Below are 13,670 nucleotides of genomic sequence, written 5' to 3'. Positions count from 1 at the left end.
GCTGTTGGATATGCAGAGGAGGAAGACAAAGCATGATTTTGTTGGATTACACTACACCAACAGATATCAGACTGTCTTGTAAAGTACAACTGTACTAGTTCCTATCAGAACTCAAGTTTCCAAATGCAAGAACATCCTAGACATTCACTTGCTCCCCCTGGAGCAAGAATCTCTTCGTTCTCTCTACACATGCTGGCTTTTAAAGGAATCTGTAGAGAAGTACGGGAATAGTCTTTCAGTGGTAAACAACAGACCTAACTGAAGACAGAACTGGCCCTTCCTGGCACGGGGTCACCCCACTGGGTGGAAATGTGGAGGTTTGTGAGTCGGTACACCATGTCCAGAATTAGCTGTGTAAATCAATGTGTTCAGAAGTGAGATCTATAGGCTTAGATAGTGCCACAGGCAGTTCAGGCTGCTATACCAGAACACTAGACTATGAAGTTTGTAAACAACAGATGGATTTCTCACAGTTCTGGAAATTAGAAGTCCAAGATGAAGGTGCTGGGACATTCTGCATCTCTGAAGGCTTTCAGTTCTCCATGGCACCTTCTCCCTCAGTCCTCATAGGCCAGGAGAGACAAAAGCGTTCTCTGGGCCTCTTTAGCAAAGGCATGAATCCTATTTACAAAGGCTCTGCCCCAGTGACCTCATCCCCTCCCAAATGCCCCCCTACGAATACCATCACCTGGGATTAGGGTTCCGATATAAAAATCTTGGGAAGATGCAAAACTATAAGTCCAAAATGACAGTTAACTTAGCATGATGACTCACACCTATGCAAGAAAAGCAGCAGGTTGACTAGATAAGGCACTGAAAGTGAAATGGGAGTCCTGGTTTTATTGAGAACCTATGCTCTAGTCAGGTAGTTCTAATGAAGAACAAGCCCCCATTCCCACTTCTTGCTTTTTTTTTTTTTTAAATTTTGACCAGTCCTGGGCCTTGGACTCAGGGCCTGAGCACTATCCCTGGCTTCTTTTTTCTCAAGGCTAGCACTCTGCCACTTGAGCCACAGAGCCACCTCTGGCCATTTTCTATAAACGTGGTGCTAGGGAATTGAACCCAGGGCTTCATGTATAAGAGGCAAGCACTGTTGCCACTAGGCCATATTCCCAGCCCCGTTCCCACTTCTTGCATAGCTTACACAAAACTCCTGCACTTTCAATAGGGTTCTGTCCTGTTGAAAACACAGTTGAGCTGAAAACATCAGAGCTGAGCCTAGCCTGCCTTAAACGTGCTCTGAACCTCCCACTGCCTACAGCTGGGCAAAATCATCTAATGCCAACCCTATTTTATAATAGAGGGCGGGTTACCTCATGTTCGGAATGTCTCAGCAACTCACTGAGGGCCATCTGGGAGAACCCATACCAAAAAAAAAAAAAAAAAATCACAGGTCAAACACCAGTAAGTCAGAACTATCTGCAATTATAATGTATAAGGTAAATTTCTAATTTGTAAGGTTAAGCCAAATTCTAACTAGTATTAGCCAGTGTACTATTCCTCCAATGAAGATCATACAAAAGCCAACAATATAAGCAAGTCTAAGTATACTATCACCATTATGAGTGTCCTCACCAGCCAATGGCCTCCTATAGCTGGAGCAGAATGAGATGGAGTCACAGACATGGCAGCTGCTTGCAGCCTTCACCTTCCTCCACCCATCTGAGCACCTGCCTCCCACCCAAGGGCTTCAGGGTAGAAAACACAGGGTCCTAACATGACAAAGAAATGGGTTATCAAACTCATTTATTTCTTTGCTAGTGTTCAGAGACTTAACCTGTAATTTTCTAATTTGATCCATATTAGACAAAATCAAAATTAAAATAAAAAATGTTAACACTTGTGAGACTGAAAAAATCTTTGTGACCTGACCCAATCTGAGAGTCTTCCTCAGCATGTTCAGAGAACAGGAGAGCCTGAGCTTCCAGTGCAGGCCTTCTGTTCAGTCTGGGGCCCATGAATTCAATTCTCACTGCTACCAGAGGCGAAGGCAGCGATAGAGACCGGGTTCAGAGTACAAGCCCACAATTCTGCTGCTACCACCAAACCCCTGCACACGCATTTGTGTCTCTTTCAAGGAGGGGAGAAATTCTCCACTTAGGTGTCACTCTGGAAAAACTGTAGAAAATTTCTACCACTGGAAATGGTAATGGGGGTTAAACTGAGACCCCTAACGTGGGAGCTATTGAATTCTAATCCCTAACTCAGAAGTCATCTCATTTCAAAACAGGATCCTCACAGAGGTAACAAGCTACGATGAGTTCAATGCAGTAGGCCCTAATTCACTATGACCAATATCCTCATAAGAAGGGGGAATTTGGAGAGACATGCTGTGTTAACAGGGCTGGAGTGATACAATATAAGCCAGGGGACACAAGGGCTGCTAGTGTGTACTCAGAATATCTTCCAAAAGCCTGTGTGCTAATGGAGATGAGGCAAAGGATTCTCCTACAGGACTGAGAGGGAGCAGGACCCTGCTGACTGCTTAGTGTTGGTATTCTAACTTCCTGGATGCTGAGACCATACATTTCTAATGCTTTTGGCCATCCAAGTCTAATACCAACTAATAGTGATGCCTCCCTTCAGTCTAGCCCCTAATTAGGGTTCCCAGAAGATTCTTTTTTTTTTTTTTTTGCCAGTCCTGGGGCTTGGACTCAGGGCCTGAGCACTGTCCCTGGCTTCTTTTTGCTCAAGGCTAGCACTCTGCCACTTGAGCCACAGTGCCACTTCTGGCCATTTTCTGTATAAGTGGTGCTGGGGAATTGAACCCAGGGCCTCTTGTATATGAGGCAAGCACTCTTGCCACTAGGCCATATCCCCAGCCCCCCCCAGAAGATTCTTTGACTCAATGAGAATCATTTCCCTTAGAACATTTTTTCTGAATATAATCAGCCATCTCTAGGGATTATGAGAGCCCAAATGCTTTCTCTCTCCAATTTTTCACTCCAACTAACTCTATTGAGGGACAATGGCATACGCATCGCCAGATTCAGGTGCTGCCACAGTTCTATGAGATGGGTACAATTTTAAGGGAAGCAAAAACTCAACAGAGAAAATAAATGCACTAATGCTTCTATGTGACTACATGTTACATGTACACAACATTTCCTCCTGCACTCTGCTAAAAACAAACCCCCCAAAACTATTCTTGGGCCAGTCAGCAGAGTCTCACACCTTCCATCATAGCTATTCAGAAGACTGAGATCAGAGCACTGTGGTTAGAAGCCAGCTCAGCTAGGAAAATCCATGAGACTCTTATCTCCAACTAACCACCAAATAACTAAATAAATGCCAGAAATGGAGTTATGGCTCAAGTGGTAGAGCACTAGCCTTGAGCAAAAAAGTTCAGGGACAGTTCCCAAGCCCCGAGTTTAAACCACATGATCGACCTACACACACACACATCCCAAGTAAAGAGTACAGAGAAGCCCGGAGTTCAAGCCTTAGGACTGGTACAAAACTAAAGCAATTATTCCTGGATATTTCTGCAGGCCTGTGGTCACAGGGATCCTCTCACCCACTGCTGTAGTGTGAGATCTTTTTCATTCTTTTTCACAGCCTAAACAGCAGGGCCTGTTTTACTGGGCTAATCATGCATACTGAGTAAGTCCGGACACATGACCCAGCACGGGTCTACGAGAGTGAGCTAGCATCTGGTGTGAGCAGTACCGCGGGGCCTCCCACCAGGTCTACACAAAGCCTGCAAGTTAAAGACACACATCATTCCCACCCCAGAGCAGCCAGTTTCAGCCCTCTTGTGACATGTTCTGTGCAGGTGGAAGTGCAGGAGTGCACACAGGCTACAGCCAACCTATCTCTGTTACTCTTCCCTCTAGGGAGCATTCACTTCTTCCCCTCCTTGCAGTACCCTGCAGGGGTCTCTCGAAGACTCTCTTGATCCACACTGATCACTCCAAAGTCAAGGTTATGAGCACAGGGCAGTGAGTACCCGGCTACTGATCTGACATGATTGTTGGCTGGGATTGTGGCACAAGAAGACCAAGAGTTCCAGAGTCCTTTATGCAAAGACCAAATTTCCAAATGCAGGAGAAAATTCAATATTGACTCATGTGCTTGGATGAGTGTTACAGGCGGGGTGAGGGCATGTGTCATCGTCATCCGACTGCATGGCTTGGATGGCTGTAATGGGGGACTAGGATTCCACCATTATCTCCCTCTTAGGACAGAAGAGAAGCTCTGACTTTATAATCGTGGGACCACATATTACTCAGGTAATAAATTCCTTTCTTGATCTACGCATATTACTCAGGTAATGAATTCCTTTCTTGATCTACGTAGTTAGGGAGCTGGCCCCTCTGATGGAAACAGCATCTTCATCTTTGGTGTGCTACTTTTCCCTCCCAATCTTACCACATGGTCTGAATAGGGATGTTGCCTTCTAGAAGAGTCTACCACCACTCTTATCACAAATGACTACTCTCAGAAGGAATATTCCACCCAAGCAGTGCCTAACCACTCCTGAAGCTCAAATTCTTCCACAAGAACAGACATCTGACCTGGAAAAGTTGAACTACCAGGTACAGTAGAACAGCTCCCAAGTCCCTCGAGTCCCACAAACCCTCCCACAGTCTATTTTTGTGCCAGTACTAGGGTTAGAACTCAGGTCTCTGTGCTATTCGTTGGCATTTTTTACTCATGGCTGGTGCTCTACTGTTTGGGCTATGCCTCTAGCTCCATTTATTAATTTAGCCAGTTCTGGGGCTTGAATTCGGGGCCTGAGCACTATCCCTGGCTTCTTTTTTGCTCAAGGCTAGCACTCTGCCACTTGAGTCGCAGCGCCACTTGAGCCACAGCGCCACTTCTGGCCATTTTTTATATATGTGGTGCTAAGAACCGAACCCAGGGCTTCATGTATACAAGGCAAGCACTCTTGCCACTAGGCCATATTCCCAGCCCCTAGTTCCAGCTTTTTTTTTCTTTTTGGCCAGTCCTGGGCCTTGAACTCAGGGTCTGAGCACTGTCCTTGGCTTCTTTTTGCTCAAGGCTAGCACTCTGCCAACTTGAGTCACAGCGCCACTTCTGGCCGTTTTCTGTATATGTGGTGCTGGGGAATTGAACCCAGGGCTTCATGTATATGAGGCAAGCACTCTTGCCACTAGGCCATATCCCCAGCCCTAGTTCCAGCTTCTTGATGGTCAACTGGAGATAAGAGTCTTGAGGATTTGTTTGTGCAAACTGGCTTTGAAACTCAATCCTCAGATCTCAGCCTCCTGAGTAGCTAGGATTGACAGGTGTGAGCCACCTGGGTGTACCACCACTACCATCTCTTTTTAGGTCTAAGACTGGGACTCAAACTCAGTACTTGCTATTTTTGGTCATTAGCTAGCACTCTACCAACTGAGCCACAACTCCAACCCCCCACCCCAAGTCTTACATTTCAGTATCCACTATTATGTGTATGCCCCTCCATCCAAACTAATGTTGAAATTTCATTTCCATTGTGAAGTATTGGTTTATTATGGTGGTTTTGTTTTATTTGTTTTGTTGGTACTGGAAATTCAACTCAGGATCTCTCATTTGTGAGGCAAATGGTCTACCACTTCAAACACAACCCGAGGCCTGCAGTGTGAGGTAAGAGTTGAGGGGAGAGAATCAAGATTAAATGAAGTCATGATGGTAGGGCCCCCATTGGTAATTTTGTAAGAGGAGGAGAGAACCAAGTAAGGAAATTCACTGTTTCACCACGTGATGCCCAGTGCAGCCTTGTGCTACCTCAAGACCCTACAGAATTGTCACCAGCAAGAACACCCTTAGTACATACGTGCCATTAACTTTGGCCTTCCAGAACTATAGGGTGAACAATCTTTATCCTCTGTGTAAATAAATTATCCAGTCTCTGTTCAGTTATAGCAACAGAACATGGACTAAGATCTCCCTTTTGTTAAGTAAATCAGTGCTTGTCATCTTTCTGTTACTATAACATACCTGCCACAATCCTATTATAAAGGAAGTTTATTTACACTCACAGTATCCCAGTATCTACTTTAAAGACATGGGCCCCCCTTCCCCCCCAAAAAAGATAGGTCCCAATGACCAAGCTTCCTTTCATTAGGCCACGCCTCCTAAAGGTTCTGTCTCCTATCAATAGTATCAGGGGCAGGGAGTAGCGACTAAGACTTTTAACACAGGGCCTTGGAACTCTAGCAGCCAGGTACAATTTTGTTTCATTAAACTCCAAACACTCCTGTCTAGGGAACATGAAGTATCACGTATTAGAACCGCTAGAGTGTGATCTGCTACTCTTTACCACACCTGTGCTAGTTGAATGAGATATAATCTAGGACTAGTGTTTGAGACTCACTAAAAATCTCATTAAAATTAGATGAGAAGCTGTGTGCTGGTGGCTTACTCTGTCATCCTAACTTCTTGAGAGGCTGAGATCTGATAATCAAGGTTCCAAGCTAGCCCAGGCAGCAAAGTCTGTGAGACTCTTAGTTCCAACTATCAGCAAAAAGCCGGAAATGGAGGTATAGCTTAAGTGGTAGAGTGCTAGTCTTGAGAAGAATAAAAGCCAACCCTCAAGTTCAAGCCCCAGTACCAGCACAGGCACACAAAAAAGTGAGTAACACAGCCTGTGGGAAATGTACCAGTGATATCACATAGAGCAGGATCTCAGGCGAACCTCACTATTGTTCTCATTAGCACACATTACTTGTACCTGGGAGGTCTCACAGTGGCTTTCCACACAGTAAACAACGTATCCTCATCAGCTTCCTTTCCATCTCTCTCCTGTCACAATCTTTCACCGAGGAAACCCCAACACTAATTCATTAAAAGCCTCTTTCCATAAAAATGAAAACAGCAATCTACAAGACATACAGCATTAAGTACCATCTTTCCTAATAACCAAGTGTGCCTGCTTTAAACTCAGATCTCCTCACTCCTGTTGCACAAAGATTCACAAAGGTACCACTGCAGGCAGTGGCTACACAGACACGGAATCTGCAGCCCCATGTGATACGTGTGTACCCTTCCTTCCCACTCACGTGGGGTATCCTCGCACACCCTGGGCAGAGCACACATCTGAGTCAGCCGTGCAGTCCACTTTTGCCACGTAGACCTTGGCATCCTCCATGCTGTTGTACTTGTCTCCCAGCTCATTCCATGTTGGCTGCAGCCGCTGGCAGTGTCCACACCTGTAACAAAGCAAGGGGAACAAGCAGCCTGAGTGCCAGGCTCCCGTTGCCCAGCCCACTTGTTCAACCAGGCAACAGGATCAGCCTTTCTGTATTCGGCAGCACAATTGCCTCAGTCCCACTCCTGCCTCCACCCCTCCAGAGCAGCCACTTCAACATTAAATAAAAACTTAGCAAGGCATTATTTCAATTCTTCCTTTTTGATCTCCATGACAAAACCAGACTCCCCTTTCAGTCTACCAGCGCCTTTGTGGTGTTGGTACTTTTCTAAAAGGGTAGTTTTTCTAAAAAGCTTTCCGGTGACTAATGCCTGTAACCCTACTTACTCAAAAACCTGAGATCTGAGGATGGTGGTTTGAAGCCAGCCTGTGCAGTTCATGAGACTCCAATTAACCACCAAAAAAGCTAGAAGTGGAGTTGTGGCTCAAGTGGTAGAACACAAACAAGCCTTGAGCGCCAAAGCTCAGGGAAAGTACCTAGGCCCTGAGTTCAAACCCTAGGACCAGCGTGCATGCACACACAAAAGCTTGCTTTTAACCTGGTGCTCAGTACACACTCTCTCCTCTTGATACTTTCTCCCTAAACTCCTCCAAGCTAATTTCTGTTTGCCCTTCAGGTTGAGTGTGGCTGTCTCTTATTCTAAGTCTGTCTTGTTTCCCATACTGTTTAGCATCCATTCTCTCTCACCTTCTGCAAATCTTACCTGCTCTCCCTCTACAGCAGTAGCTTAGCACTTCTTATTGCAACTGCTCCTTTAGTTAATTAATAGCTGTTAAAAAAAAAAAAAAAGACTGCAGCCACTCAAACTTCTAGGGTTACAATCAAACATCTATTCGTAATATTCATAGAGTGGATTGGCACATCTCAAGTCACTGATCTCTTCAAAGCAATGACGGCTGGGCTATGCCTGGCACCACTCTTCATATTCCAGGACAGCACTGCCACTCTCTCATCACCCGATGACCATCAACTGCACCCTCAACTGTCTGTAGTGCCATACTTCAGTTCTGAACGAATGAGACAACACTGGAAACTTCGTCCCAAGCTTCAAGTATAAACATTATAGCATTATGGCTCATGGGCTTTTTAATTTCTCTAGTAAGTTATTCATACCTACAATGTAAACACTTGGTGTGTGCTGCTTTTTAAGATGATTTCTGACAGATGACCTCCAACATAGGCATCTAAAGGAGCACAGAGTGTAAGTCTCCTTTAGGCTTTTCTGAGCAGCATTTTTGTGATTAGCAATTGTGCTGCTTTAAAAGGGCCTCAAAGGAATGGGGTGCAGCAGCTTACTCCCATGATCCAAGCTACTCTGGAGGTGGAGATAAGAGGGCCATAGTCAGAGGCCAGCCAAGGCAAAAAGTGAGACCTGATCTCAACCAATAAACTGAGTCTGGTGACGCAGTCTTCCCAGCTGTATGCCAGGTGCAGGTATAAGGATGCCAGCCTCAGCAACAACACAAAAGACTCTATTAGAAAAATAAAGCAAAAAAGGTGGAAGGAGTGGCTTAGGTGGTAGAGCAGCTGCCTAGCAAGTATGAGGCCCTAACTTCAAACTCCTGTAGCACCAAGAAAAAAAAAATCCTCAAAGATTCTCTTTTCAAAAGGATCTGGAGAGACAACTCAGTGCTATTTCTTCCATAATCTGATACAGGAGCTGAGAGAAGGCAAACACTGTTCCAGCCCCTAGCATACACTTGAGCTCAGCTCAATGAATTAAAAAAGTCACCATAAAACTAATTGCACTGGTGAGCTCAGCAAAGTAAGTTTTGCAAAATAGGGGGTGGGGAGAAAGAAAACTTAAGCCAAGTCCACAGAACCCCAATCCTGCATGCAACAGGCAGCGTGAACTTTATTCCTCAGTTGGCCTGGGTTCTGGCACACTCCCCACAGCTCCAGCTTCTTACCACACACATAGGATACTGCTGTCTAAAGAGCCAGATCTGTTATCTAGTCCACTTCAATGCTGGAGGAACACTTGGTGGTGGAGACGTCCTGAGAGAGGTGGAACAGCTGCTGACAAGGCACTGGCAAGGCACTGACAGCACTAAGGGATTTGCCAAGTGCAGGTCTGCTGGCAGGGGAATTTGGTCAGGTAAGCTCCTTTTAGAGCTTTTCAACTCTGCATTCTTGTCATAGTCCTTTCCACAAGATTCAGTTAGCTGGCAGATCACCCCTGTAATACTAGCAACTCAGGAAGCTGAAATCTGAAGTTTGCAGTTTGAAGTCAAGCCGGGTATGGTAAGAAAGTTTCTGAGACTCTTAACTCCAATTAACTACCAAAAAAGCTGGAGGTACATGGAGCTGTGGCTCAAATGGTAGGGCACTAGCCTTGAGCACAAAAGCCCAGGGACAGTGCCCAGGTCCTGAGTTCAAGCCCCAGGACTGGCACAAAAAAAAGAATAGGATAAAGAGCTGGGTGCTGGTAGATCATGCTTGAAGGGAGGCTGAGATCTAAGGATCGCTCTTTGAAACTGGCTGGGGTGGAAGTGTGGTTTAAGTAGTATACCAACACCCATGAGTGAAAATAGCCCAAAAAAGCCAAGCCAGAGTTCAAGGCCCTGAGTTCAAGCTCCAGGACTGGCAAAGGGAGGAGGGGAAGAGGAAGAAAGAAAAAAGAAAAAGGATAAAGAATAACTTCACTGTGGGCCTATAATCCTAACCACTTAGGAGGCTGAAATTTGAGGATTACAGTTTAAAGCCAATCTGGGCAGACAAATCTGTTAGAGCCTTATCTCCAATTGACCAGCAAAATGCTTGTCTAGAGGTGTAGCTCAAGTGGTAGACTGCCAGTCTACCAGTCTAAGTGAAAAGAACCTAAAAAAGCCAAGGCCTTGAGTTCAAGCCCTGGTGCTGGCACATACACAGCAAGTTAAGTTCACTGAACATGAAATGAAAACTGACCATCCAGGGCCATCAGCAAGCAGGTAAGCCCCTCCCACCCCACCCCCCCCATACACACACATAAGAGCCACCAAGTTGGCCTGGCAGGCTCTGTACAGCCAGCTGCATTCAGAAGGTGCCTGAGGCCAAGTGACAAAGCAACCTGGGCAGGAAAGTCCATGAGAAGCTTACCTTCAATTAACCATCAAAAGCCAGAAGTAGAGCTGTGACTCAAGAGTGCTACGGGGCTGGGGATATGGCCTAGTGGCAAGAGTGCCTGCCTCATATACATGAGGCCCTGGGTTCGATTCCCCAGCACCACATATACAGAAAATGGCCAGAAGTGGCGCTGTGGCTCAAGTGGCAGAGTGCTAGCCTTGAGCAAAAAGAAGCCAGGGACAGTGCTCAGGCCCAGAGTCCAAGCCCCAGGACTGGCCAAAAAAAAAAAAAAGAGTGCTAAAACCTCAGGAACAGCACCCAGGGCCTGAATTCCAGCCTCAGTACCTGCACCAAAAAATAAAACAGAACAAAACAAAAACCCACAAAAATCAGTACAATATAAGACTTACCATCTACATTACAGTCTACATGTTAATGTTTTTTGAAAAAGAAAGGAAGGGAGGGAGGGAGGGAGGGAGGGAAGAGGGCTGGAAGTAGAGACAGAAGGACCTCATCAGAGGCTAGCCCAGGCAAAACCTTGAGGTCCTATCTGAAAAACACTAAAAGCAAAAGGGGACTGAGGGCATGGCTCCAGTGGTACAGCACCTGCCTACCAACTCCCATAATTTGCAAAGAAAGAAGTTGGGGGGGGAGCACTTGTGTTGAACTCAGGGCCTTGTGTTTATTGTTAAGCAAGAGATCTTCTACTAGAGCTAGGCCTACAGCTAAAGTAATATATCTAACAGGATTGTTACTCAGAGTTAACTATTACCATTGAGTGATTGGATTATGTTCCAGAATTATTTTGTGCATCACTGGAACTTTTAAGAATTCAAGTCAGCTAGTCTTGGGAACTTGAAATAATGCATTCTATACATATACTGTTAGTTAATATATTATGGTTATGAGCCAGACTGGCCTCCAATGTTTATTCCCCCCCCCCAAAACGATCTGATACACTGTAAAAGTCGATGAAGTTGAGAGGAAAAACTTTCTCCCACTTCGTTACAACTTCTGAATAAGCCATTTTCTTTGGTAACTCTTCTCACATCCCTTTCCCCAATAAACCTCTCCTAAGCTGGCAAAAATCCTAAATTTCTCGATGAACGCCAGACAATACCCCACAAAGTGCTCGTGCTGTACCATTAGGGCTTTCTCCTCTAGCTCCTGAGAACTAAGCATCCTCCTGACACCTAGGCCCCAGCAGGGTTGCACAGTAATTCCTAGGGTCAAGCTGTCTCCGACTTCCAAAGCCCCAAGCAGAGAACCTCACAGCACTAGCTAGGACTTTCCACCAGGCCCTTTACAGACGCTCATCTGGCGGCTGACAGCACTGAGTTGTGGGGTCCCATCTACACCAAGGTGTATGGGTCCCCAGAATTCGTCCTATTTCGAGCTTCTAAGGTAGCGCAGAAACCCCCACGGAGCACGCATCAGGTGGGAAAGTAGGCCTCGGCGATTCTTTTGCTGAAATGCTACCCAAAGTGATTCTCTGGACGAAGGGTCGGGCTTTGCCAGCAGGAAACACTCCAGGTTACTGCACGTGCCCCACCCCCCAGGTCCCGCCGCGTCCGGCCTGCACAGGAAGTTTGGGGCGCAGGGCACGGGTGAGTGGGTGGCTGCTGCCGAGTTCCAGCAGGCTTCGCAGAGACCACCCCAGTTTGGGGTCGGGGAGGAAGAGTTAAGGAGAAGGGGCGGGGTGGGGCGGCCAGTCCCGGCCGTGCCCCTGGGGGGTGGGGGTGGGGGGAAACGCCGGCTCCTGTACCGCCCCGGCACGGCCGAGCGCCACGTCAGCTCCGAGCGCCGGACCCAGAGCGCCCACGCCCCCTGCTCCGCGTCCGCAGCACTCTCGCTGCCCGGTCCGCAGCGCCCACCCGGCGACCCCCAGCCCGGAGCCGCCATCCCTAGGATGCCAGGCCCCGCCGGCGCCGCGCCGCACGCCCCACTCCGTTCGGCCCGGGGTGGCGAGGCCGCCTCCGACCGCGTCATCGGAGCCCGAGTTACCAGGGCGCGAAGAACATGATGAAGTGCGCGGAGCTCTGGATCCCGTGCGCGAACATGTCGGCCGTGTACAGGTGCTTCGTGTGCGGGTCCTGCCCGTCCCCGCCGCCGGACGCGGGGCCGCCGTCCCCCGCAGACTCCTGGGCCTGGGCGCCGCCGCCATGGCCCAGCAGCAGCAGCAGTGCCGCCAGGGCCGGCAGCCGAGCTAACAGCGGGAGGAGGCGTCCAGGGCGCGGGGGCATCGCGGCGGGGCTGGGCGCGCTCTCGCCGCGGACGCCGGTCCTTTCACGGGCGCCGCCTCCGACCGCTCGCCCCGCCCCTCCCCGAGGAGGCCACGCCTCTCGGTGGCCACGCCTCCAAGCGCGCGCCCAATCCCGGCCCGAGGCGGAGTTTGCGCGCGCCCGGAGCTCCCAGCGGCGCGGGGGAGGAGCCTCGGGGCCCGGCCCGGAGCGGTGACGCGGACTGCGGCCCCGCCTCCCCAGACGCAGGCTCCCCTCCAGCCTTCTCCTTTCCCCGCCTCCACACAAACACCTGAGCCCAGGTCTGAAGGCATAGGCCCTGTTCATCTAGGCCCCCAAAGGCCGGTTGGGTTTCTGGTTCATGGAAGAAAGGAGCTGATGTCAGCAGAATAGGAAATTGGGCAATAGGGGGAGAGGCTTACACTCATGAGTGAGTCAGATTCTTGGCCAGGTCTGCAGTGATTTGGGGACCTAGGCTCAGAGGTGTGATCACACTGTGTCCCAAGCTCACCTTTTCTGTTATTCCTGCCCTGCCTTAACTCACAGTGAACCGGGGAGGAAGGCAAAGAAACCCTGTCCAGAGTAGAAGGGACCTTCTTTTCATGATGCCTTCTTTTCATGATGGGTGTCCTCAATGGTGATGAGTGTGCCCTAACTCAACCTAGTTACTGAAACGAATGCCAGCCCGTGCTGGTGGCCCACACCTATAAACCTGGCTACTCAGGAGGCTGAGATCTGTAGACCCAGTCTGGAGTCAGCTAGGGCAGGAAAGTCCTGGAAACATTTCCAATTAACCAGCAAAAAGCCATAAATAGAGGCATGGCTTAAGTGATAGAGAACTAGCCACAGGTTAAACTGGCCTTCTGGAACACTGAGAGGAATCCTCTGAATCCCCTGGCCTGGAGCACCTTAACAAGTTATACCAGCAACCACACCTCTATGGCTCACATCTATACCCACATTTTTACAGCAGATGGCCATGGAAGGTTCCAGCCCTTCCTGAGTCACTGAGGCTATAGGAGAAGCACTCCTGTAGCCCCAGCTTCAGTCACTAGTGAACTTTTAACCTTGGTTTGCCCAACACCAAATTCATCCACTATTCCCTTCGGTACCTATTCTTAAAACTACAGTATGTAAACGTTTTAAGCTTGAAATATGATAGGACTCTCCCTCTGGCTTCCTCATATTGAGGCAGGATCCATAAATGAGGCGACAGGGAAATTGTTTT

The 13,670-nt window shown here is 48.1% G+C and overlaps 1 protein-coding gene and 1 long non-coding RNA gene across 3 annotated transcripts in view; one reads left to right on the top strand and one right to left on the bottom strand.

The window, feature by feature from the left end:
* The window catches only part of Txndc5 (thioredoxin domain containing 5), a 26,970-nt gene extending 14,473 nt beyond the window's left edge, over positions 1–12,497 (bottom strand). The window contains exons 1-2 of one of the 2 annotated variants that reach the window (XM_048348502.1): positions 12,207–12,497; positions 7,008–7,157 (exon numbers count right to left, since the gene is read on the bottom strand). In XM_048348502.1, the coding sequence (XP_048204459.1) occupies positions 7,008–7,157; positions 12,207–12,445 (389 nt within the window). In that variant the 5' untranslated portion in view covers positions 12,446–12,497. Of the gene's footprint in view, positions 1–7,007; positions 7,158–11,519; positions 11,542–12,206 lie in introns of those variants that run through there. The other variant, XM_048348503.1, reaches the window with a different exon arrangement.
* On the top strand, positions 173–13,670 carry LOC125353050. Its single transcript, XR_007211244.1, has 3 exons — positions 173–303; positions 832–836; positions 13,659–13,670. It is a non-coding gene; the product is annotated as an uncharacterized LOC125353050 (long non-coding RNA).

The sequence above is a fragment of the Perognathus longimembris genome, chromosome 6 (genome assembly GCF_023159225.1).
Source record: "Perognathus longimembris pacificus isolate PPM17 chromosome 6, ASM2315922v1, whole genome shotgun sequence".
NCBI classification, from domain to species: Eukaryota; Metazoa; Chordata; class Mammalia; order Rodentia; family Heteromyidae; genus Perognathus; species Perognathus longimembris.
Note: the sequence above shows the minus strand (reverse complement) of the source record. Positions and strands in the feature narration are given on the sequence as shown.